Raw genomic sequence first — 26046 nt, 5'->3', positions numbered from 1 at the left:
GCTACGAGTGGGTGTTGCTATGGTGACCAGTGAGATATATCTGCTGGAGCGCGTGCTACGAGTGGGTGTTGCTATGGTGACCAGTGAGATATACCTGCTGGAGCGCGTGCTACGAGTGGGTGCTGCTATGGTGACCAGTGAGATATACCTGCTGGAGCGCGTGCTACGAGTGGGTGTTGCTGTGGTGACCAGTGAGATATATCTGCTGGAGCGCGTGCTACGAGTGGGTGTTGCTATGGTGACCAGTGAGATATATCTGCTGGAGCGCGTGCTACGAGTGGGTGTTGCTATGGTGACCAGTGAGATATACCTGCTGGAGCGCGTGCTACGAGTGGGTGCTGCTATGGTGACCAGTGAGATATACCTGCTGGAGCGCGTGCTACGAGTGGGTGTTGCTGTGGTGACCAGTGAGATATATCTGCTGGAGCGCGTGCTACGAGTGGGTGTTGCTATGGTGACCAGTGAGATATATCTGCTGGAGCGCGTGCTACGGGTGGGTGTTGCTATGGTGACCAGTGAGATATACCTGCTGGAGCGCGTGCTACGAGTGGGTGTTGCTATGGTGACCAGTGAGATATACCTGCTGGAGCGCGTGCTACGCGTGGGTGTTGCTATGGTGACCAGTGAGATATACCTGCTGGAGCGCGTGCTACGAGTGGGTGTTGCTATGGTGACCAGTGAGATATACCTGCTGGAGCGCGTACTACGAGTGGGTGCTGCTATGGTGACCAGTGAGATATACCTGCTGGAGCGCGTGCTACGAGTGGGTGTTGCTATGGTGACCAGTGAGATATATCTGCTGGAGCGCGTGCTACGAGTGGGTGTTGCTATGGTGACCAGTGAGATATACCTGCTGGAGCGCGTGCTACGAGTGGGTGCTGCTATGGTGACCAGTGAGATATACCTGCTGGAGCGCGTGCTACGAGTGGGTGTTGCTATGGTGACCAGTGAGATATACCTGCTGGAGCGCGTGCTACGAGTGGGTGTTGCTATGGTGACCAGTGAGATATACCTGCTGGAGCGCGTGCTATGAGTGGGTGTTGCTATGGTGACCAGTGAGATATACCTGCTGGAGCGCGTGCTACGAGTGGGTGTTGCTATGGTGACCAGTGAGATATACCTGCTGGAGCGCGTGCTACGAGTGGGTGTTGCTATGGTGACCAGTGAGATATACCTGCTGGAGCGCGTGCTACGAGTGGGTGTTGCTATGGTGACCAGTGAGATATACCTGCTGGAGCGCGTGCTACGAGTGGGTGTTGCTATGGTGACCAGTGAGATATACCTGCTGGAGCGCGTGCTACGAGTGGGTGTTGCTATGGTGACCAGTGAGATATACCTGCTGGAGCGCGTGCTACGAGTGGGTGCTGCTATGGTGACCAGTGAGATATACCTGCTGGAGCGCGTGCTACGGGTGGGTGCTGCTATGGTGACCAGTGAGATATACCTGCTGGAGCGCGTGCTACGAGTGGGTGTTGCTATGGTGACCAGTGAGATATATCTGCTGGAGCGCGTGCTACGAGTGGGTGTTGCTATGGTGACCAGTGAGATATACCTGCTGGAGCGCGTGCTACGAGTGGGTGTTGCTATGGTGACCAGTGAGATATACCTGCTGGAGCGCGTGCTACGAGTGGGTGTTGCTATGGTGACCAGTGAGATATACCTGCTGGAGCGCGTGCTACGAGTGGGTGTTGCTATGGTGACCAGTGAGATATACCTGCTGGAGCGCGTGCTACGAGTGGGTGTTGCTATGGTGACCAGTGAGATATACCTGCTGGAGCGCGTGCTACGAGTGGGTGTTGCTATGGTGACCAGTGAGATATATCTGCTGGAGCGCGTGCTACGAGTGGGTGTTGCTATGGTGACCAGTGAGATATACCTGCTGGAGCGCGTGCTACGAGTGGGTGTTGCTATGGTGACCAGTGAGATATACCTGCTGGAGCGCGTGCTACGAGTGGGTGTTGCTATGGTGACCAGTGAGATATATCTGCTGGAGCGCGTGCTACGAGTGGGTGTTGCTATGGTGACCAGTGAGATATACCTGCTGGAGCGCGTGCTACGAGTGGGTGCTGCTATGGTGACCAGTGAGATATACCTGCTGAAGCACGTGCTACGAGTGGGTGTTGCTATGGTGACCAGAGAGATATACCTGCTGGAGCGCGTGCTACGAGTGGGTGTTGCTATGGTGACCAGTGAGATATACCTGCTGGAGCGCGTGCTACGAGTGGGTGCTGCTATGGTGACCAGTGAGATATATCTGCTGGAGCGCGTGCTACGAGTGGGTGTTGCTATGGTGACCAGTGAGATATACCTGCTGGAGCGCGTGCTACGAGTGGGTGCTGCTATGGTGACCAGTGAGATATACCTGCTGGAGCGCGTGCTACGAGTGGGTGTTGCTATGGTGAACAGTGAGATATACCTGCTGGAGCGCGTGCTACGAGTGGGTGCTGCTATGGTGACCTGTGAGATATACCTGCTGGAGCGCGTGCTACGAGTGGGTGCTGCAATGGTGACCAGTGAGATATACCTGCTGGAGCGCGTGCTACGGGTGGGTGTTGCTATGGTGACCAGTGAGATATACCTGCTGGAGCGCGTGCTACGGGTGGGTGTTGCTATGGTGACCAGTGAGATATACCTGCTGGAGCGCGTGCTACGGGTGGGTGTTGCTATGGTGACCAGTGAGATATACCTGCTGGAGCGCGTGCTACGAGTGGGTGTTGCTATGGTGACCAGTGAGATATACCTGCTGGAGCGCGTGCTACGAGTGGGTGCTGCTATGGTGACCAGAGAGATATACCTGCTGGAGCGCGTGCTACGGGTGGGTGCTGCTATGGTGACCAGAGAGATATACCTGCTGGAGCGCGTGCTACGAGTGGGTGTTGCTATGGTGACCAGTGAGATATACCTGCTGGAGCGCGTGCTACGGGTGGGTGCTGCTATGGTGACCAGTGAGATATACCTGCTGGAGCGCGTGCTACGAGTGGGTGCTGCTATGGTGACCAGTGAGATATACCTGCTGGAGCGCGTGCTACGAGTGGGTGTTGCTATGGTGACCAGTGAGATATACCTGCTGGAGCGCGTGCTACGAGTGGGTGCTGCTATGGTGACCAGTGAGATATACCTGCTGGAGCGCGTGCTACGAGTGGGTGCTGCTATGGTGACCAGTGAGATATACCTGCTGGAGCGCGTGCTACGAGTGGGTGCTGCTATGGTGACCAGAGAGATATACCTGCTGGAGCGCGTGCTACGGGTGGGTGCTGCTATGGTGACCAGAGAGATATACCTGCTGGAGCGCGTGCTACGAGTGGGTGTTGCTATGGTGACCAGAGAGATATACCTGCTGGAGCGCGTGCTACGAGTGGGTGTTGCTATGGTGACCAGTGAGATATACCTGCTGGAGCGCGTGCTACGGGTGGGTGCTGCTATGGTGACCAGTGAGATATACCTGCTGGAGCGCGTGCTACGAGTGGGTGCTGCTATGGTGACCAGTGAGATATACCTGCTGGAGCGCGTGCTACGAGTGGGTGTTGCTATGGTGACCAGTGAGATATACCTGCTGGAGCGCGTGCTACGAGTGGGTGCTGCTATGGTGACCAGTGAGATATACCTGCTGGAGCGCGTGCTACGAGTGGGTGCTGCTATGGTGACCAGTGAGATATACCTGCTGGAGCGCGTGCTACGAATGGGTGTTGCTATGGTGACCAGTGAGATATACCTGCTGGAGCGCGTGCTACGAGTGGGTGCTGCTATGGTGACCAGTGAGATATACCTGCTGGAGCGCGTGCTACGAGTGGGTGTTGCTATGGTGACCAGTGAGATATATCTGCTGGAGCGCGTGCTACGAGTGGGTGTTGCTATGGTGACCAGTGAGATATATCTGCTGGAGCGCGTGCTACGAGTGGGTGTTGCTATGGTGACCAGTGAGATATACCTGCTGGAGCGCGTGCTACGAGTGGGTGCTGCTATGGTGACCAGTGAGATATACCTGCTGGAGCGCGTGCTACGAGTGGGTGCTGCTATGGTGACCAGTGAGATATACCTGCTGGAGCGCGTGCTACGAGTGGGTGTTGCTATGGTGACCAGTGAGATATACCTGCTGGAGCGCGTGCTACGAGTGGGTGTTGCTATGGTGACCAGTGAGATATACCTGCTGGAGCGCGTGCTACGAGTGGGTGCTGCTATGGTGACCAGTGAGATATACCTGCTGGAGCGCGTGCTACGAGTGGGTGTTGCTATGGTGACCAGTGAGATATACCTGCTGGAGCGCGTGCTACGAGTGGGTGTTGCTATGGTGACCAGTGAGATATACCTGCTGGAGCGCGTGCTACGAGTGGGTGTTGCTATGGTGACCAGTGAGATATACCTGCTGGAGCGCGTGCTACGAGTGGGTGTTGCTATGGTGACCAGTGAGATATACCTGCTGGAGCGCGTGCTACGAGTGGGTGTTGCTATGGTGACCAGTGAGATATACCTGCTGGAGCGCGTGCTACGAGTGGGTGTTGCTATGGTGACCAGTGAGATATACCTGCTGGAGCGCGTGCTACGAGTGGGTGTTGCTATGGTGACCAGTGAGATATATCTGCTGGAGCGCGTGCTACGAGTGGGTGTTGCTATGGTGACCAGTGAGATATACCTGCTGGAGCGCGTGCTACGAGTGGGTGCTGCTATGGTGACCATTGAGATATACCTTCTGGAGCGCGTGCTACGAGTGGGTGTTGCTATGGTGACCAGTGAGATATACCTGCTGGAGCGCGTGCTACGGGTGGGTGTTGCTATGGTGACCAGTGAGATATACCTGCTGGAGCGCGTGCTACGGGTGGGTGTTGCTATGGTGACCAGTGAGATATACCTGCTGGAGCGCGTGCTACGAGTGGGTGTTGCTATGGTGACCAGTGAGATATACCTGCTGGAGCGCGTGCTACGAGTGGGTGCTGCTATGGTGACCAGTGAGATATACCTTCTGGAGCGCGTGCTACGAGTGGGTGCTGCTATGGTGACCAGTGAGATATACCTGCTGGAGCGCGTGCTACGAGTGGGTGCTGCTATGGTGACCAGTGAGATATACCTGCTGGAGCGCGTGCTACGAGTGAGTGCTGCTATGGTGACCAGTGAGATATACCTGCTGGAGCGCGTGCTACGAGTGGGTGTTGCTATGGTGACCAGTGAGATATACCTGCTGGAGCGCGTGCTACGAGTGGGTGTTGCTATGGTGACCAGTGAGATATACCTGCTGGAGCGCGTGCTACGAGTGGGTGTTGCTATGGTGACCAGTGAGATATACCTGCTGGAGCGCGTGCTACGAGTGGGAGTTGCTATGGTGACCAGTGAGATATATCTGCTGGAGCGCGTGCTACGAGTGGGTGTTGCTATGGTGACCAGTGAGATATACCTGCTGGAGCGCGTGCTACGAGTGGGTGTTGCTATGGTGACCAGTGAGATATACCTGCTGGAGCGCGTGCTACGAGTGGGTGCTGCTATGGTGACCAGTGAGATATACCTGCTGGAGCGCGTGCTACGAGTGGGTGCTGCTATGGTGACCAGTGAGATATACCTGCTTGAGCGCGTGCTACGAGTGGGTGTTGCTATGGTGACCAGTGAGATATACCTGCTGGAGCGCGTGCTACGAGTGGGTGTTGCTATGGTGACCAGTGAGATATACCTGCTGGAGCGCGTGCTACGAGTGGGTGTTGCTATGGTGACCAGTGAGATATACCTGCTGGAGCGCGTGCTACGAGTGGGTGTTGCTATGGTGACCAGTGAGATATACCTGCTGGAGCGCGTGCTACGAGTGGGTGTTGCTATGGTGACCAGTGAGATATACCTGCTGGAGCGCGTGCTACGAGTGGGTGCTGCTATAGTGACCAGTGAGATATACCTGCTGGAGCGCGTGCTACGAGTGGGTGTTGCTATGGTGACCAGTGAGATATACCTGCTGGAGCGCGTGCTACGAGTGGGTGTTGCTATGGTGACCAGTGAGATATACCTGCTGGAGCGCGTGCTACGAGTGGGTGTTGCTATGGTGACCAGTGAGATATACCTGCTGGAGCGCGTGCTACGAGTGGGTGCTGCTATGGTGACCAGTGAGATATACCTGCTGGAGCGCGTGCTACGAGTGGGTGTTGCTATGGTGACCAGTGAGATATACCTGCTGGAGCGCGTGCTACGAGTGGGTGTTGCTATGGTGACCAGTGAGATATACCTGCTGGAGCGCGTGCTACGAGTGGGTGCTGCTATGGTGACCAGTGAGATATACCTGCTGGAGCGCGTGCTACGAGTGGGTGCTGCTATGGTGACCAGTGAGATATACCTGCTGGAGCGCGTGCTACGGGTGGGTGTTGCTATGGTGACCAGTGAGATATATCTGCTGGAGCGCGTGCTACGAGTGGGTGTTGCTATGGTGACCAGTGAGATATACCTGCTGGAGCGCGTGCTACGAGTGTTTGCTGCTATGGTGACCAGTGAGATATACCTGCTGGAGCGCGTGCTACGAGTCGGTGTTGCTATGGTGACCAGTGAGATATATCTGCTGGAGCGCGTGCTACGAGTGGGTGTTGCTATGGTGACCAGTGAGATATATCTGCTGGAGCGCGTGCTACGAGTGGGTGTTGCTATGGTGACCAGTGAGATATACCTGCTGGAGCGCGTGCTACGGGTGGGTGTTGCTATGGTGACCAGTGAGATATATCTGCTGGAGCGCGTGCTACGGGTGGGTGTTGCTATGGTGACCAGTGAGATATACCTGCTGGAGCGCGTGCTACGAGTGGGTGTTGCTATGGTGACCAGTGAGATATACCTGCTGGAGCGCGTGCTACGAGTGGGTGTTGCTATGGTGACCAGTGAGATATATCTGCTGGAGCGCGTGCTACGAGTGGGTGTTGCTATGGTGACCAGTGAGATATACCTGCTGGAGCGCGTGCTACGAGTGGGTGCTGCTATGGTGACCAGTGAGATATACCTGCTGGAGCGCGTGCTACGAGTGGGTGTTGCTATGGTGACCAGTGAGATATACCTGCTGGAGCGCGTGCTACGAGTGGGTGTTGCTATGGTGACCAGTGAGATATACCTGCTGGAGCGCGTGCTACGAGTGGGTGTTGCTATGGTGACCAGTGAGATATACCTGCTGGAGCGCGTGCTACGAGTGGGTGTTGCTATGGTGACCAGTGAGATATACCTGCTGGAGCGCGTGCTACGAGTGGGTGTTGCTATGGTGACCAGTGAGATATACCTGCTGGAGCGCGTGCTACGAGTGGGTGTTGCTATGGTGACCAGTGAGATATACCTGCTGGAGCGCGTGCTACGAGTGGGTGTTGCTATGGTGACCAGTGAGATATACCTGCTGGAGCGCGTGCTACGAGTGGGTGTTGCTATGGTGACCAGTGAGATATACCTGCAGGAGCGCGTGCTACGAGTGGGTGTTGCTATGGTGACCAGTGAGATATACCTGCTGGAGCGCGTGCTACGAGTGGGTGCTGCTATGGTGACCAGTGAGATATACCTGCTGGAGCGCGTGCTACGAGTGGGTGTTGCTATGGTGACCAGTGAGATATACCTGCTGGAGCGCGTGCTACGAGTGGGTGTTGCTATGGTGACCAGTGAGATATACCTGCTGGAGCGCGTGCTACGAGTGGGTGTTGCTATGGTGACCTTTGAGATATACCTGCTGGAGCGCGTGCTACGAGTGGGTGTTGCTATGGTGACCAGTGAGATATACCTGCTGGAGCGCGTGCTACGAGTGGGTGTTGCTATGGTGACCAGTGAGATATACCTGCTGGAGCGCGTACTACGAGTGGGTGCTGCTATGGTGACCAGTGAGATATACCTGCTGGAGCGCGTGCTACGAGTGGGTGTTGCTATGGTGACCAGTGAGATATATCTGCTGGAGCGCGTGCTACGAGTGGGTGTTGCTATGGTGACCAGTGAGATATACCTGCTGGAGCGCGTGCTACGAGTGGGTGTTGCTATGGTGACCAGTGAGATATACCTGCTGGAGCGCGTGCTACGAGTGGGTGTTGCTATGGTGACCAGTGAGATATATCTGCTGGAGCGCGTGCTACGAGTGGGTGTTGCTATGGTGACCAGTGAGATATACCTGCTGGAGCGCGTGCTACGAGTGGGTGCTGCTATGGTGACCAGTGAGATATACCTGCTGGAGCGCGTGCTACGAGTGGGTGTTGCTATGGTGACCAGTGAGATATACCTGCTGGAGCGCGTGCTACGAGTGGGTGTTGCTATGGTGACCAGTGAGATATACCTGCTGGAGCGCGTGCTACGAGTGGGTGCTGCTATGGTGACCAGTGAGATATATCTGCTGGAGCGCGTGCTACGAGTGGGTGTTGCTATGGTGACCAGTGAGATATACCTGCTGGAGCGCGTGCTACGAGTGGGTGCTGCTATGGTGACCAGTGAGATATACCTGCTGGAGCGCGTGCTACGAGTGGGTGTTGCTATGGTGACCAGTGAGATATACCTGCTGGAGCGCGTGCTACGAGTGGGTGCTGCTAGGGTGACCAGTGAGATATACCTGCTGGAGCGCGTGCTACGAGTGGGTGCTGCAATGGTGACCAGTGAGATATACCTGCTGGAGCGCGTGCTACGGGTGGGTGTTGCTATGGTGACCAGTGAGATATACCTGCTGGAGCGCGTGCTACGGGTGGGTGTTGCTATGGTGACCAGTGAGATATACCTGCTGGAGCGCGTGCTACGGGTGGGTGCTGCTATGGTGACCAGTGAGATATACCTGCTGGAGCGCGTGCTACGAGTGGGTGCTGCTATGGTGACCAGTGAGATATACCTGCTGGAGCGCGTGCTACGAGTGGGTGCTGCTATGGTGACCAGTGAGATATACCTGCTGGAGCGCGTGCTACGAGTGGGTGTTGCTATGGTGACCAGTGAGATATACCTGCTGGAGCGCGTGCTACGAGTGGGTGCTGCTATGGTGACCAGTGAGATATACCTGCTGGAGTGCGTGCTACGAGTGGGTGCTGCTATGGTGACCAGTGAGATATACCTGCTGGAGCGCGTGCTACGAGTGGGTGTTGCTATGGTGACCAGTGAGATATACCTGCTGGAGCGCGTGCTACGAGTGGGTGTTGCTATGGTGACCAGTGAGATATATCTGCTGGAGCGCGTGCTACGAGTGGGTGTTGCTATGGTGACCAGTGAGATATACCTGCTGGAGCGCGTGCTACGAGTGGGTGTTGCTATGGTGACCAGTGAGATATACCTGCTGGAGCGCGTGCTACGAGTGGGTGTTGCTATGGTGACCAGTGAGATATACCTGCTGGAGCGCGTGCTACGAGTGGGTGTTGCTATGGTGACCAGTGAGATATACCTGCTGGAGCGCGTGCTACGAGTGGGTGCTGCTATGGTGACCAGAGAGATATACCTGCTGGAGCGCGTGCTACGGGTGGGTGCTGCTATGGTGACCAGAGAGATATACCTGCTGGAGCGCGTGCTACGAGTGGGTGTTGCTATGGTGACCAGTGAGATATACCTGCTGGAGCGCGTGCTACGGGTGGGTGCTGCTATGGTGACCAGTGAGATATACCTGCTGGAGCGCGTGCTACGAGTGGGTGCTGCTATGGTGACCAGTGAGATATACCTGCTGGAGCGCGTGCTACGAGTGGGTGTTGCTATGGTGACCAGTGAGATATACCTGCTGGAGCGCGTGCTACGAGTGGGTGCTGCTATGGTGACCAGTGAGATATACCTGCTGGAGCGCGTGCTACGAGTGGGTGCTGCTATGGTGACCAGTGAGATATACCTGCTGGAGCGCGTGCTACGAGTGGGTGTTGCTATGGTGACCAGTGAGATATACCTGCTGGAGCGCGTGCTACGAGTGGGTGTTGCTATGGTGACCAGTGAGATATACCTGCTGGAGCGCGTGCTACGAGTGGGTGTTGCTATGGTGACCAGTGAGATATACCTACTGGAGCGCGTGCTACGAATGGGTGTTGCTATGGTGACCAGTGAGATATACCTGCTGGAGCGCGTGCTACGAGTGGGTGCTGCTATGGTGACCAGTGAGATATACCTGCTGGATCGCGTGCTACGAGTGGGTGTTGCTATGGTGACCAGTGAGATATATCTGCTGGAGCGCGTGCTACGAGTGGGTGTTGCTATGGTGACCAGTGAGATTTACCTGCTGGAGCGCGTGCTACGAGTGGGTGCTGCTATGGTGACCAGTGAGATATACCTGCTGGAGCGCGTGCTACGAGTGGGTGTTGCTATGGTGACCAGTGAGATATACCTGCTGGAGCGCGTGCTACGAGTGGGTGCTGCTATGGTGACCAGTGAGATATACCTGCTGGAGCGCGTGCTACGAGTGGGTGTTGCTATGGTGACCAGTGAGATATACCTGCTGGAGCGCGTGCTACGAGTGGGTGTTGCTATGGTGACCAGTGAGATATACCTGCTGGAGCGCGTGCTACGAGTGGGTGTTGCTATGGTGACCAGTGAGATATATCTGCTGGAGCGCGTGCTACGAGTGGGTGTTGCTATGGTGACCAGTGAGATATACCTGCTGGAGCGCGTGCTACGAGTGGGTGTTGCTATGGTGACCAGTGAGATATATCTGCTGGAGCGCGTGCTACGAGTGGGTGTTGCTATGGTGACCAGTGAGATATACCTGCTGGAGCGCGTGTTACGAGTGGGTGTTGCTATGGTGACCAGTGAGATATACCTGCTGGAGCGCGTGCTACGAGTGGGTGCTGCTATGGTGACCAGTGAGATATACCTGCTGGAGCGCGTGCTACGAGTGGGTGCTGCTATGGTGACCAGTGAGATATACCTGCTGGAGCGCGTGCTACGAGTGGGTGTTGCTATGGTGACCAGTGAGATATACCTGCTGGAGCGCGTGCTACGAGTGGGTGCTGCTATGGTGACCAGTGAGATATACCTGCTGGAGCGCGTGCTACGAGTGGGTGTTGCTATGGTGACCAGTGAGATATACCTGCTGGAGCGCGTGCTACGAGTGGGTGTTGCTATGGTGACCAGTGAGATATACCTGCTGGAGCGCGTGCTACGAGTGGGTGCTGCTATCGTGACCAGTGAGATATACCTGCTGGAGCGCGTGCTACGAGTGGGTGCTGCTATGGTGACCAGTGAGATATACCTGCTGGAGCGCGTGCTACGAGTGGGTGTTGCTATGGTGACCAGTGAGATATACCTGCTGGAGCGCGTGCTACGAGTGGGTGTTGCTATGGTGACCAGTGAGATATACCTGCTGGAGCGCGTGCTACGAGTGGGTGCTGCTATGGTGACCAGTGAGATATACCTGCTGGAGCGCGTGCTACGAGTGGGTGTTGCTATGGTGACCAGTGAGATATACCTGCTGGAGCGCGTGCTACGAGTGGGTGTTGCTATGGTGACCAGTGAGATATACCTGCTGGAGCGCGTGCTACGAGTGGGTGTTGCTATGGTGACCAGTGAGATATATCTGCTGGAGCGCGTGCTACGAGTGGGTGTTGCTATGGTGACCAGTGAGATATACCTGCTGGAGCGCGTGCTACGAGTGGGTGTTGCTATGGTGACCAGTGAGATATATCTGCTGGAGCGCGTGCTACGAGTGGGTGTTGCTATGGTGACCAGTGAGATATACCTGCTGGAGCGCGTGTTACGAGTGGGTGTTGCTATGGTGACCAGTGAGATATACCTGCTGGAGCGCGTGCTACGAGTGGGTGCTGCTATGGTGACCAGTGAGATATACCTGCTGGAGCGCGTGCTACGAGTGGGTGTTGCTATGGTGACCAGTGAGATATACCTGCTGGAGCGCGTGCTACGAGTGGGTGTTGCTATGGTGACCAGTGAGATATACCTGCTGGAGCGCGTGCTACGAGTGGGTGTTGCTATGGTGACCAGTGAGATATACCTGCTGGAGCGCGTGCTACGAGTGGGTGCTGCTATGGTGACCAGTGAGATATACCTGCTGGAGCGCGTGCTACGAGTGGGTGCTGCTATGGTGACCAGTGAGATATACCTGCTGGAGCGCGTGCTACGAGTGGGTGCTGCTATGGTGACCAGTGAGATATACCTGCTGGAGCGTGTGCTACGAGTGGGTGTTGCTATGGTGACCAGTGAGATATACCTGCTGGAGCGCGTGCTACGAGTGGGTGCTGCTATGGTGACCAGTGAGATATACCTGCTGGAGCGCGTGCTACGAGTGGGTGCTGCTATGGTGACCAGTGAGATATACCTGCTGGAGCGCGTGCTACGAGTGGGTGCTGCTATGGTGACCAGTGAGATATACCTGCTGGAGCGCGTGCTACGAGTGGGTGCTGCTATGGTGACCAGTGAGATATACCTGCTGGAGCGCGTGCTACGAGTGGGTGTTGCTATGGTGACCAGTGAGATATACCTGCTGGAGCGCGTGCTACGGGTGGGTGCTGCTATGGTGACCAGTGAGATATACCTGCTGGAGCGCGTGCTACGAGTGGGTGTTGCTATGGTGACCAGTGAGATATACCTGCTGGAGCGCGTGCTACGAGTGGGTGCTGCTATGGTGACCAGTGAGATATACCTGCTGGAGCGCGTGCTACGAGTGGGTGTTGCTATGGTGACCAGTGAGATATACCTGCTGGAGCGCGTGCTACGAGTGGGTGCTGCTATGGTGACCAGTGAGATATACCTGCTGGAGCGCGTGCTACGAGTGGGTGTTGCTATGGTGACCAGTGAGATATACCTGCTGGAGCGCGTGCTACGAGTGGGTGTTGCTATGGTGACCAGTGAGATATACCTGCTGGAGCGCGTGCTACGAGTGGGTGCTGCTATGGTGACCAGTGAGATATACCTGCTGGAGCGCGTGCTACGAGTGGGTGCTGCTATGGTGACCAGTGAGATATACCTGCTGGAGCGCGTGCTACGAGTGGGTGCTGCTATGGTGACCAGTGAGATATACCTGCTGGAGCGCGTGCTACGAGTGGGTGCTGCTATGGTGACCAGTGAGATATACCTGCTGGAGCGCGTGCTACGAGTGGGTGCTGCTATGGTGACCAGTGAGATATACCTGCTGGAGCGCGTGCTACGAGTGGGTGCTGCTATGGTGACCAGTGAGATATACCTGCTGGAGCGCGTGCTACGAGTGGGTGCTGCTATGGTGACCAGTGAGATATACCTGCTGGAGCGCGTGCTACGAGTGGGTGCTGCTATGGTGACCAGTGAGATATACCTGCTGGAGCGCGTGCTACGAGTGGGTGCTGCTATGGTGACCAGTGAGATATACCTGCTGGAGCGCGTGCTACGAGTGGGTGCTGCTATGGTGACCAGTGAGATATACCTGCTGGAGCGCGTGCTACGAGTGGGTGCTGCTATGGTGACCAGTGAGATATACCTGCTGGAGCGCGTGCTACGAGTGGGTGTTGCTATGGTGACCAGTGAGATATACCTGCTGGAGCGCGTGCTACGAGTGGGTGTTGCTATGGTGACCAGTGAGATATACCTTCTGGAGCGCGTGCTACAAGTGGGTGCTGCTATGGTGACCAGCGAGCTGAGATAAGGCGGGGGGCTTATCCTGTCTTTCTCCTGTTGTTTTATTTCTTTACCTACCTATTTTTCACCTAATACCTTTTTTGCACTATTGGTTAGCATTTAACTGTAAGGTCTACACCTGTTTTATTCGGCGCACGTGACAAATAAACTTTGATTTGATTTGACGACGTCCTCGATGCACTTATTGATAAAGCCAGTGACTGATGTGGTGTACTCCTCAATGCCATCGGAAGAATCCCGGAACATGTTCCAGCCTGTGATAGTAAAACAGCCCTGTACTTTAGCATCTGCTTCATCTGACCACTTTTTTATAGACCGAGTCACTGGTGCTTCCTGCTTTCATTTTAGCTTGTAAGCAGGTAGCTATGTTATGTGGGGAGATCTCATGGGGATTGGTGTAGCTATGTTATGTGGGGAGATCTCATGGGGATTGGTGTAGCTATGTTATGTGGGGAGATCTCATGGGGATTGGTGTAGCTATGTTATGTGGGGAGATCTCAGGGGGATTGGTGTAGCTATGCTTAGCTCAGGGGGATTGGTGTAGCTATGCTTAGCTCAGGGGGATTGGTGTAGCTATGCTTAGCTCAGGGGGATTGGTGTAGCTATGCTTAGCTCAGGGGGATTGGTGTAGCTATGCTTAGCTCAGGGGGATTGGTGTAGCTATGTTATGTGGGGAGATCTCAGGGGGATTGGTGTAGCTATGCTTAGCTCAGGGGGATTGGTGTAGCTATGTTATGTGGGGAGATCTCAGGGGGATTGGTGTAGCTATGCTTAGCTCAGGGAGATTGGTGTAGCTATGCTTAGCTCAGGGGGATTGGTGTAGCTATGCTTAGCTCAGGGGGATTGGTGTAGCTATGCTTAGCTCAGGGGTCAGTCGAAGTAAAATGGTTTCATTTCCATGTACTGTAATCTACTTGGACTGATTTATCTCATTTCTCTACTGTCTTTTTAATTTGCTTTAGGCACAAGTGTCTGTTATAATACTGTAAGCCACATACTTTCAGCGGGGTGGGCTCCTAAAAGGCTACTACCAGGATATAATACAGTTATTAGAATCAGTGGACTGATATTTCAGTGGGTGAATGAATGAATTCAGATATTTAAATGACCTCATGGTGTCGTCATCGATTAGATTTACATGTCCAACCAAAAAATGACAAGAATCAACAATCTAATTTCCCTGTATTCCAGCCTGTGTCTGAGGAGTTCCAGAATGGCGAGGGCTTTGGCTACATCGTGGCGTTCAGAGCCAATGGGACGCGAGGATGGAAGGAGAAGATGGTGACATCAGCAGATTCCACTATGTACAAGTACAGAGATGAGACCTTCCCTCCCCTCACCCCCTTCGAAGTGAAGGTGGGCGTGTACAACAACAAGGGAGATGGACCCTTCAGTGGTGTGGTCACTGTGTACTCTGCAGAGGGGGGTGAGTTATTGCACTCGCACATCTAAGGACTTCTTTGCAGGGGTAGGGAAGGTTAAAGTTATTCAAAGGGAAGTCGCTCCTTCAAGTCGCCTTACAAATTATATAATTTCTGAAGTCATGTTGCTGACGAAAGCCGAGAGGCTGCAACATTAGTACAAAAGATGTGAGTTCTACTGTCACATCCTCAGTTCTACTGTCACATCCTCAGTTCTACTGTCACATCCTCAGTTCTACTGTCACATCATCAGTTCTACTGTCAGTTCTACTGTCACATCCTCAGTTCTACTGTCACATCCTCAGTTCTACTGTCACATCCTCAGTTCTACTGTCAGTTCTACTGTCACATCCTCAGTTCTACTGTCACATCCTCAGTTCTACTGTCACATCCTCAGTTCTACTGTCAGTTCTACTGTCAAGTCATAAGTTATTGTTATCAATATGTACTGATTGACTGTAGAGATTTATTGTTATCAATATGTACTGATTGACTGTAGAGATTTACTGTTATCAATATGTACTGATTGACTGTAGAGATTTATTGTTATCAATATGTACTGATTGACTGTAGAGATTTACTGTTATCAATATGTACTGATTGACTGTAGAGATTTACTGTTATCAATATGTACTGATTGACTGTAGAGATTTACTGTTATCAATATGTACTGATTGACTGTAGAGATTTACTGTTATCAATATGTACTGATTGACTGTAGAGATTTACTGTTATCAATATGTACTGATTGACTGTAGAGATTTACTGTTATCAATATGTACTGATTGACTGTAGAGATTTACTGTTATCAATATGTACTGATTGACTGTAGAGATTTACTGTTATCAATATGTACTGATTGTACTGTAGAGATTTACTGTTATCAATATGTACGGATTGTACTGAATCAACGTATTATTTTCAAATCCCCTCGTTATTATGAGACGAGTCAGCAACATTATTAATGTCTGTAGTGTACATTACTCAAGTACATTACTCACTCTGCAATCAACACGTCATTATGCATTGTTTTCTACAAGACACACAGGAGACAACTAGCGTCAGTTATAGTGTGACTACATTTTGTGTGTCTGTGGGGTTTCTAAGGTTGATTGGTGTGTGTGTGTGTGTGTGTGTGTGTGTGTGTGTGTGTGTGTGTGTGTGTGTGTGTGTGTGTGTGTGTGTGTGTGTGTGTGTGTGTGTGTGTGTGTGTGTGTGTGTGTGTGTGTGTGTGTGTGTGTGTGTGTGTGTGCGTGCGTGCGTGCGTGCGTGCGTGCGTGCGTGCGTGCGTGCGTGCGTGCGTGCGTGCGTGCGTGCGTGCGTGCGTGCGTGCGTGCGTGCGTGCGTGCGTGCGTGCGTGCGTGCGTGCGTGCGTGCGTGCGTGCGTGCGTGCGTGCGTGCGTGCGTGCGTGCGTGCGTGCGTGTGTTATCCTCTACAGAGCCCAGAGAGGCCCCATCTGAGGTGAAAGCTTCCAGCATTTCCTCTTCGGAAATGAAAGTAACTTGGAGACCGCCCGGCCCTGGCCCTGGGAGACCACGGGGATACGAGGTGTGTGCAATATACATTTATCATTAGATAAATCTAAATTAAACAAATAAATGTAAATACTACAATAAAAGACAAGTTTAAAAGAGAAACACCAAACGTCTTATTTTGTCAGGTGAGCTACAGGAAGGACAGTGAGCAGGAGGAGTCAGGGAACAGGAAGAAGACAGCAGGGAACGAGACGTCTATGGTGCTGACAGACCTGGAGGGGAACAGTGTGTACCTCATCACAGTCAGAGGCTTCAACAGTATCGGCCAGGGCCCTGCATCAACCGCTAGCACCGCCAAGACCAAGAAAGACCGTGAGTACACCGCTCATACAAACCCGAGCTGTATAGAGGGGGGTACTGTATGTACACTTTAATTAAGCAGCAAGGCACAAGAATACAGTCACAGGTAAGAGGCAGTGCTGTATCATGAATACAGTCACAGGTAAGAGGCAGTGCTGTATCATGAATACAGTCACAGGTAAGAGGCAGTGCTGTATCATGAATACAGTCACAGGTAAGAGGCAGTGCTGTATCATGAATACAGTCACAGGTAAGAGGCAGTGCTGTATCATGAATACAGTCACAGGTAAGAGGCAGTGCTGTATCATGAATACAGTCACAGGTAAATGGCGTTTTTCAACACGACACGATAGAGGAGGGCCAGTCAACCCATTTACCTGTGACTGTATTCATGATAAAAAAAACTGCCTCGAATGGCTTATTGCTTTTATAAAACTGTTACCAACATATTAAAATAATAATGAATTACATATTTTAATTAAAAAGTTAATTTGATAAGTAAATTCATACACTGTAATTCTTCCACCAGAAGACATAGTCCAGACAAATCTCTGGTTGTTAGTTATTTTGGTCATGTTGCTACAGACGCCAGCCAGTCGTTCATTATGTTAAAATAGTTGCTATGCAAAAGGTCTGGTCGTCCGTTCTAAACAAAATGGTGGCTATTCAGGCTGGATAACGTTCTTGTCACCTGCTAGCTAGCTAGCTCAGCTAACTCAGTCATGTCAAACATTGAACCGGGACTGACAGGACACGAGCTGCATGTTCCTTTCTTTGAACCGGGACTGACAGGACACGAGCTGCATGTTCCTGTCTTTGAACCTGGACTGACAGGACACGAGCTGCATGTTCCTGTCTTTGAACCGGGACTGACAGGACACGAGCTGCATGTTCCTGTCTTTGAACCTGGACTGACAGGACACGAGCTGCATGTTCCTGTCTTTGAACCTGGACTGACAGGACACGAGCTGCATGTTCCTGTCTTTGAACCTGGACTGACAGGACACGAGCTGCATGTTCCTGTCTTTGAGCCTTTTTTCTATTGTTATTTACTTGGATATGTCCATGATAACGACGTTATGGCTCAGTTAAAATGGTCTGGTCTCGTCTCAGCACCGTTCCCTCTCTGTGGTGCTACAGAGTAGGAATGTGCAGTTCGCACATGGTTCATTCTCTTTACTGACTTGAGGGTCATGATTTTGTATTTTTCGAATGACTCATTCATTTTAGTTGTTCGTTTGACCTGCTGGCCGCAATGAATTCTACAGCAGGGTTAATACGCGCTCATCTGTCTCAGCGACCAGCAACTGTCCATCATGTGAGCAAGGGAAATATATCACGGTGCAGGCAGATGGGAAAAAGACATGTTTACAACTGACAATTGATCGCATGGTGATTATTTATTGAATGTTATGATGGACACAGCTTTGTTGACCCAAAACATACACAGTCTCCCATTGTTCAAGAAACTAGAATTTGAGAACAAATCGTTTGGTGTGTTGCAGTTGGAACTTTATTGTGCTTATCACCCACAGTCAAGTAATGGATTCTGCCAAGAGTCGTTCACAATCTAGTCCAGGTGCGGCCACAACTAGACACCTACTCATTCAAAGGTTTTACTTTATTTTTTACTATTTTCTACATTGTAGAATAATAGTGAAGACATCAACACTTTGAAATAACACATATGGAATCATGTAGTAACCCCCCCAAAAAATTAAAACCCTTGAATGACCAGAACTGAGACACCACAGGACATTCCCAAAACATGTGACCAGAGCTGGGACACCACAGGACATTCCCAAAACATGTGACCAGAACTGGGACACCACAGGACATTACCAAAACATGTGACCAGAACTGGGACACCACAGGACATTCCCAAAACATGTGACCAGAACTGGGACACCACAGGACATTCCCAAAACATGTGACCAGAACTGGGACACCACAGGACATTCCCAAAACATGTGACCAGAGCTGGGACACCACAGGACATTCCTAAAACATGTGACCAGAACTGGGACACCACAGGACATTCCTAAAACATGTGACCAGAACTGGGACACCACAGGATATTCCTAAAACATGTGACCAGAACTGGGACACCACTGGACATTCCCAAAACATGTGACCAGAACTGGGACACCACAGGATATTGCTAAAACATGTGACCAGAACTGGGACACCACAGGACATTCCCAAAACATGTGACCAGACCTGGGACACCACAGGACATTCCCTAAACATGTGACCAGACCTGGGACACCACAGGACAGTCCCAAAACATGTGACCAGAACTGAGACACCACAGGACAGTCCCAAAACATGTGACCAGAACTGAGACACCACAGGACAGTCCCAAAACATGTGACCAGAACTGAGACACCACAGGACAGTCCCAAAACATGTGACCAGAACTGAGACACCACAGGACAGTCCCAAAACATGTGCATTAGTGTTCCAACAACATTCATACGTCGTCTATCACATATTGGGAGTAGGAATCAGCTTAATTGTAATGTTTAAATGGGGTTGCATAACCTCTCTATGCTACTAATGTATAAGCTGTTGTGCTGGGTTTCTAGAGGTAACAAATACATTTTCCCAGATGGTATCCCAGTTCAGCTCGTGCCCCAATCCCTACATTTCACGGTTCCATACTAGTGACACCCAATGTAGAGCATTTAACAGACAGCAGCCAATCATAAGTGACAGAGACCATTTTAGACGTTAATGAAGGGTCTATCCATGTAAGCATTATGTGGCATGTTAACGGGGCATCCCATGGTGCACCATAAGCTTTTAAAAAAGATCTTAACTGTAGGTAAAGGAACCATGTAAAGCCTGGAAGTGAATACATTTGTTTGACATTCTGGAAAGTTATTAGTTATACATGTCTCGCAGGTGATGCTTACCCTTTTCCGCCCACAATGGGTAGACAAAAGGCGTATTGTTTGTCAGCAGGTTATGGTTGTGCCATATGGGAAAAGATTCACAGCACGTCTTAGTGTTGCCTATATGTTTCTCAGTGTATTACCATACTTGTAATGAGTTGGAAATAATCGATCCACATCTTTTGAATGCTGTTTTTACCTTGATATCAGAAAACAATAGATCTGTAAGTCTCTGCGGTGCAACAAGTGCTTCCTCGATGCCTCTCCAAGAAGCTGCAATAGAATCATGGGAATGATTTCATTTGGAAAGACCAGTAATAACATTTGTAAATGGGACAAACCGCGTAAGTGTAACATATCGAATGTGTGGCTTTTTATCATTCCAAATAAACTTTGAGGTCATTGACATTAATTCCTATTTTGGCGGATGAGGTATAGGCAGCATAGAGAAAATACAATTTAGTCTGTCGAGTACGTTCCTTTTTACTATAGCATTCCTGCTTTGTTATGAGATTTTAAGAAAGGACCATCTCTGCAAATCAGAGGTGATCTCCTCTTTTAGTTTGACATAGTTCCTTCTGCAACCTTGGGAATATTTGGTGGGTATGCATATGCCCAAATGAATAAAGTCTGCCTCATGCCACTGCACCAGAGATGCAGCCGGCAAAGTAAGCTGTTTCACAGGGCTATTGAGTATAGATTTGTCCCAGTTTATTTTAGAGTAGGAACCGAAAAAAGTAAACAATTTCAGAATCTGTGGAAGGGAAATTGAGATGTCTGAGAAATACAATAAGGTGTCATAGAATGACACTTTATGCTGCGTACCTTTTAATATTGATGGATGAAATCTAATCGCTGGAGCAAGGGGCAAAGAGCATTGGTGATAATGAACATCCTTGTTTTGTGGGACATTTTTAAACAGAAAGTCTTGGATAGAATGTTTCCCGTCTGCACAACTGCTTTGGATGCAGAATACATTGTTTTTAACACGGAGATCAATCCTTTACCAAAACCAAAGGCCTCCGAAACACACCATAAATAGTTCTAGCCAAAGGCTTTTTTCTGCAACTAAACTAAAAAGTGCAGTAAGGATTGGGTTGTTTTCAGACACATTTAGGATATGGAATAGACGTCTAATATTGTCTGAAGCTAAACGACCCTTTAAAAACCCAGTTTGATCATCGCTGATTAGATGTCCTACAAGCTGTTCCAATCTAATGGAAAGTACCTTTGCAAACAGCTTGAGCTCTGGTGTAATAAGGCGTAAGGGCCTATAACTTTTACAGTCTAGGGGAGATTTGCCCTTTTTTAACAAAACTATAATCAGTGAGGGGTTTTGGTCTCTATGGCATTCTCCAAGTTTTAATGACTGATAGAACCAATTAGTGGCCCGACAACAACCCATATTTCAAGAAACAGCTAAGGAGGGAAACCATCAAGTCCTCGTGATTTGCCTCTTTTCATAGATGTAAATGCACTCCTGAGTTCTTCAAGAGGAAGTGGGGAGTCAAGGTATCCAGATTGCTCTGTTGAGTTTGAGAAGGTCCAATGATGATAAGAAGTGTGTCATCTTACTATGATCAGGGTCCGCCTCTGACGTATATAATTGGGAATAAAACTGCCTAAACGTATCATACATTTCTGCGGAGTCATGTGATATCAGATGGTGTTTGAATTGTATTGATACAAGAAAAGGCCTCATTTTGCTGAAGCCTTGCAGCCAAAAGTCTACTAGCTTTCTCCCTCTCAGAATGGAATGTTACTCTTGTGCGATTCTGCTTTAGTTTGCAGTAAAGTGTTATACTCGTGTTTTAATGCTGTTAATATCTTCCCCTTTTGCTCGGTACATTTTTGTTTCTGCTCGTTTTCAACCAGAGAGATCTGTTTTACTGGATCTACTACTTTTTAATTAAGATGTACATTTTCCCCTCAGAAAACATTTTGTCACCTCCTAAAGTGACCAAAAAAGAATCAATTGCTTCAACTTTGCTAGAAGTTGTGTCATAAAAAGCCTTATTCTGCAGCAAAGTTGTGTTAAAGCTCAATCTTCTGGCACCTCTCTGTTTATAGTGTTAGATGTTAGAGAGTATACAGGACAGCTCCATGGTCAGAAATTAGTATGGGGAGCAGCTCGGTTGTCTGAATACACCTGTTTGTATAGGGAGATACAAATATGTAGTCTATCCGTGAAAATGTATTATGTCTTGAAGAATAAATAAAACATCTTTGACAGTAAAATTCCTTAGACTCCAGGCATCTAAAATATTAAGCTCTGCAGCAAATGAGATGAGATCACCAGAGGCCTGATCAGTTTGAGAGTGAGATGAAACATGAGACCTATCTAACTGAGAATTACATACCTGATTTAAAATATCCTCCCACAACAAGTTGGTATTCTGAAAGATCTAATAGTCTTTTTGAAATTCAAAAGTGAAACGTTGTTTCCAAAGTCAGACAGGCATAAACTGAGGCTTATATTAACCCTGTTGTACCAAACTAAACTTTTTCAGCAACCCTTTTTCAGGAACATGTCTTTGAATGATAATTTGTAAAAATCCAAATAACTTCACAGATCTTCATTGTAAAGGGTTTTAACACTGTTTCCCATGCTTGTTCAATGAACCATAAACAATTAAATAACATTCACCTGTGGAACGGTCATTAAGACACTAACAGCTTGCAGACGAAAGGCAATTAAGGTCACAGTTATGAAAACGTAGGACACTAAGGAGGCCTTTCTACTGACTCTGGAAAAACACCAGAAGAAAGATGCCCAGGGTCCCTGCTCATCTGCTTGAACGTGCCTTAGCCATGCTGCAAGGAGGCATGAGGACTGCAGATGTGGCCAGGGCAATAAATTGCAATGTCCGTACTGTTAGACGCCTAAGACAGCGCTACAGGGAGACAGGACGGACAGGTGATGGTCTTCGCAGTGGCAGACCACTTGTAACAACACCTGCACAGGATCGGTACATCCGAACATCACACCTGCGGGACAGGTGCAGGATGGCAACAACAACTGCACGAGTTACACCAGGAACGCACAATCCCTCCATCAGCCCTCAGACTGTCCGCAATAGGCTGAGAGAGGACGGACTGAGGGCTTGTAGGCCTGTTGTAAGGCAGGTCCTCACCAGACATCACCGGCAACAACGTCGCCTATGGGCACACACCCACCGTCGCTTGACCAGACAGGACTGGCAAAAAGTGCTCTTCACTGATGAGTCGCGTTTTTTTCTCACCAGGAGTGATGGTCGGACTTGCATTTATCCTCAAAGTAATGAGCGTTACACTGAGGCCTGTACTCTGGAGTGGGATCGATTTGGAGGTGGAGGGTCCGTCATGGTCTGGGGCGGTGTGTCACAGCATCATCGGACTGAGCTTGTTGTCATTGCAGGAAATCTCAAGGCTGTGTGTTACAGGGAAGACATCCTCCTCTCTCATGTGGTACCCTTCCTGCAGGCTCATCCTGACATGACCCTCCAGCATGACAATGCCACCAGCCATACTGCTCATTCTTCGGTGTGTGATTTCCTGCAAGACAGGAATGTCAGTGTTCTGCCATGGCCAGCGAAGAGCCCGGATCTCAATCCCATTGAGCACGTCTGGGACCTGTTGGATCGGAGGGTGAGGGCTAGGGCCATTCCCCACAGAAATGTCCGGGAACCTGTAGGTGCCTTGGTGGAAGATTAGGGTAACATCTCACAGCAAGAACTGGCTAATCTAGTGCAGTTCATAAGGAGGAGATGCACTGCAGTACTTAATGCAGCTGGTGGCCACACCAGATACTCACTGTTACTTTTGATTTTGACCCCCCCTTTGTTCAGGGACACATTATTCAATTTCTGTTAGTCACATGTATGTGGAACTTGTTCAGTTTATGTCTCAGTTATTGAATCTTGTTAAATTTGCTGAAAATAAACGCAGTTGATAGTGAGAGGACGTTTCTTTTTTTGCTGAGTTTAAATGCTAGACTGGAAGCAAGGGGAAATAATGAGATAAATTCAAGAGATTATTCAGACAGCAACATGATATTCTAGTAGAGATAAACACAAGAGATGATTCAGACAGCAACATGATATTCTAGTAGAGATAAATACAAGAGATGATTCAGACAGCAACATCAACATGATATTCTTATGAAGGAGCAGTGATCATTTTCAGATGGAACTGTTAGCAGGCATTGGTACGTCTGTGACAGCCAATACAGCATGGCTTAAAATGCTGCTCATCCAATCAGCATCCAGGATCCAAACAACCAGTTTTATAATATGACTCTTTCACATGTATTATTAAGATGGACAGCTTGCTATTCTGCATGCAAGAAATAGTACTATAATTGACCTTATTTCTTGAAATACACTCTGATATGGATGACAATAAAATGTATGAATGAAAGCGTTTAGTTAAGATTGATCCCTGTGCTTTCTCCTCAGCTCCAGTCCAGCCTCCAGCCAACCTTGTGTGGATTCAGGAAGGGACTAACGTATCATTAAACTGGGACCCGGTTAAGTCTAAAGACAACGAGTCAGATGTCATAGGATACAAGGTACGCCCCCCTTACTCTACTGGCCAGGTCTCCTTACTGTACTGGCCAGGTCTCCTTACTGTACTGGCCAGGTCTCCTTACTGTACTGGACAGGTCTCCTTACTGTACTGGCCAGGTCTCTTTACTGTACTGGCCAGGTCTCCTTACTGTACTGGCCAGGTCTCCTTACTGTACTGGCCAGGTCTCTTTACTCTACTGGACAGGTCTCCTTACTGTACTGGCCAGGTCTCTTTACTCTACTGGACAGGTCTCCTTGCTGTACTAGCCAGGTCTCCTTGCTGTACTGGACAGGTCTCCTTACTGTACTGGCCAGGTCTCCTTGCTGTACTGGACAGGTCTCCTTACTGTACTAGCCAGGTCTCCTTGCTGTACTGGACAGGTCTCTTTACTGTACTGGCCAGGTCTCCTTGCTGTACTGGACAGGTCTCCTTACTGTACTAGCCAGGTCTCCTTGCTGTACTGAACAGGTCTCCTTACTGTACTGGCCAGGTCTCCTTGCTGTACTGGACAGGTCTCCTTAATCTACTGGCCAGGTCTCCTTAATCTACTGGCCAGGTCTCTTTACTGTACTGGACAGGTCTCCTTGCTTTACTAGCCAGGTCTCCTTACTGTACTGGCCAGGTCTCCTTGCTGTACTGGACAGGTCTCCTTACTGTACTGGCCAGGTCTCCTTGCTGTACTGGACAGGTCTCCTTACTGTACTGGCCAGGTCTCCTTGCTGTACTGGACAGGTCTCCTTACTGTACTGGCCAGGTCTCCTTGCTGTACTGGACAGGTCTCCTTAATCTACTGGCCAGGTCTCCTTAATCTACTGGCCAGGTCTCTTTACTGTACTGGACAGGTCTCCTTGCTTTACTAGCCAGGTCTCCTTACTGTACTGGCCAGGTCTCCTTGCTGTACTGGACAGGTCTCCTTACTGTACTGGCCAGGTCTCCTTGCTGTACTGGACAGGTCTCCTTACTGTACTGGCCAGGTCTCCTTGCTGTACTGGACAGGTCTCCTTAATCTACTGGCCAGGTCTCCTTAATCTACTGGCCAGGTCTCTTTACTGTACTGGACAGGTCTCCTTGCTTTACTAGCCAGGTCTCCTTACTGTACTGGCCAGGTCTCCTTGCTGTACTGGACAGGTCTCCTTACTGTACTGGCCAGGTCTCCTTGCTGTACTGGACAGGTCTCCTTACTGTACTGGCCAGGTCTCCTTGCTGTACTGGACAGGTCTCCTTACTGTACTGGCCAGGTCTCCTTGCTGTACTGGACAGGTCTCCTTAATCTACTGGCCAGGTCTCCTTAATCTACTGGCCAGGTCTCTTTACTGTACTGGCCAGGTCTCCTTACTGTACTGGACAGGTCTCCTTGCTGTACTAGCCAGGTCTCTTTACTGTACTGGCCAGGTCTCCTTACTGTACTGGCCAGGTCTCCTTACTGTACTGGACAGGTCTCCTTGCTGTACTGGACAGGTCTCCTAATTGTACTAGACAGGTCTCATTCACCTCAGCTAATACTCATTCCTTTCCGCAAATACTCATTCACCTCAGCTAATACTCATTCACCTCAGCTAATACTCATTCACCTCAGCTAATACTCATTCCTCTCAGCTAATACTCATTCCTCTCCGCAAATACTCATTCACCTCAGCTAATACTCATTCACCTCAGCTAATACTCATTCACCTCAGCTAATACTCATTCCTCTCAGCTAATACTCATTCACCTCAGCTAATACTCATTCCCCTCAGCTAATACTCATTCACCTCAGCTAATACTCATTCACCTCAGCTAATACTCATTCACCTCAGCTAATACTCATTCCTCTCAACGTATGCTCATTCAATATTGGTACCGGTGTCCTGGTTCCCATACTG

At 50.3% G+C, this 26046-nt stretch overlaps 1 protein-coding gene across 1 annotated transcript in view; it reads left to right on the top strand.

Moving 5' to 3' along the window:
• The window catches only part of cntn5 (contactin 5), a 493785-nt gene that overhangs the window by 460984 nt on the left and 6755 nt on the right, over positions 1–26046 (top strand). Inside the window, exons 16-19 of the mRNA XM_071358202.1 lie at positions 14615–14908; positions 16343–16452; positions 16565–16751; positions 24073–24185. Of these exons, the coding sequence (XP_071214303.1) occupies positions 14615–14908; positions 16343–16452; positions 16565–16751; positions 24073–24185 (704 nt within the window). The remainder of the gene's footprint in view (positions 1–14614; positions 14909–16342; positions 16453–16564; positions 16752–24072; positions 24186–26046) is intronic.

This window comes from Salvelinus alpinus, chromosome 21 (assembly GCF_045679555.1).
Source record: "Salvelinus alpinus chromosome 21, SLU_Salpinus.1, whole genome shotgun sequence".
NCBI classification, from domain to species: Eukaryota; Metazoa; Chordata; class Actinopteri; order Salmoniformes; family Salmonidae; genus Salvelinus; species Salvelinus alpinus.
The sequence above is the reverse complement of the archived record's forward strand: the minus strand, read 5'-3'. Positions and strand labels throughout refer to the sequence as shown.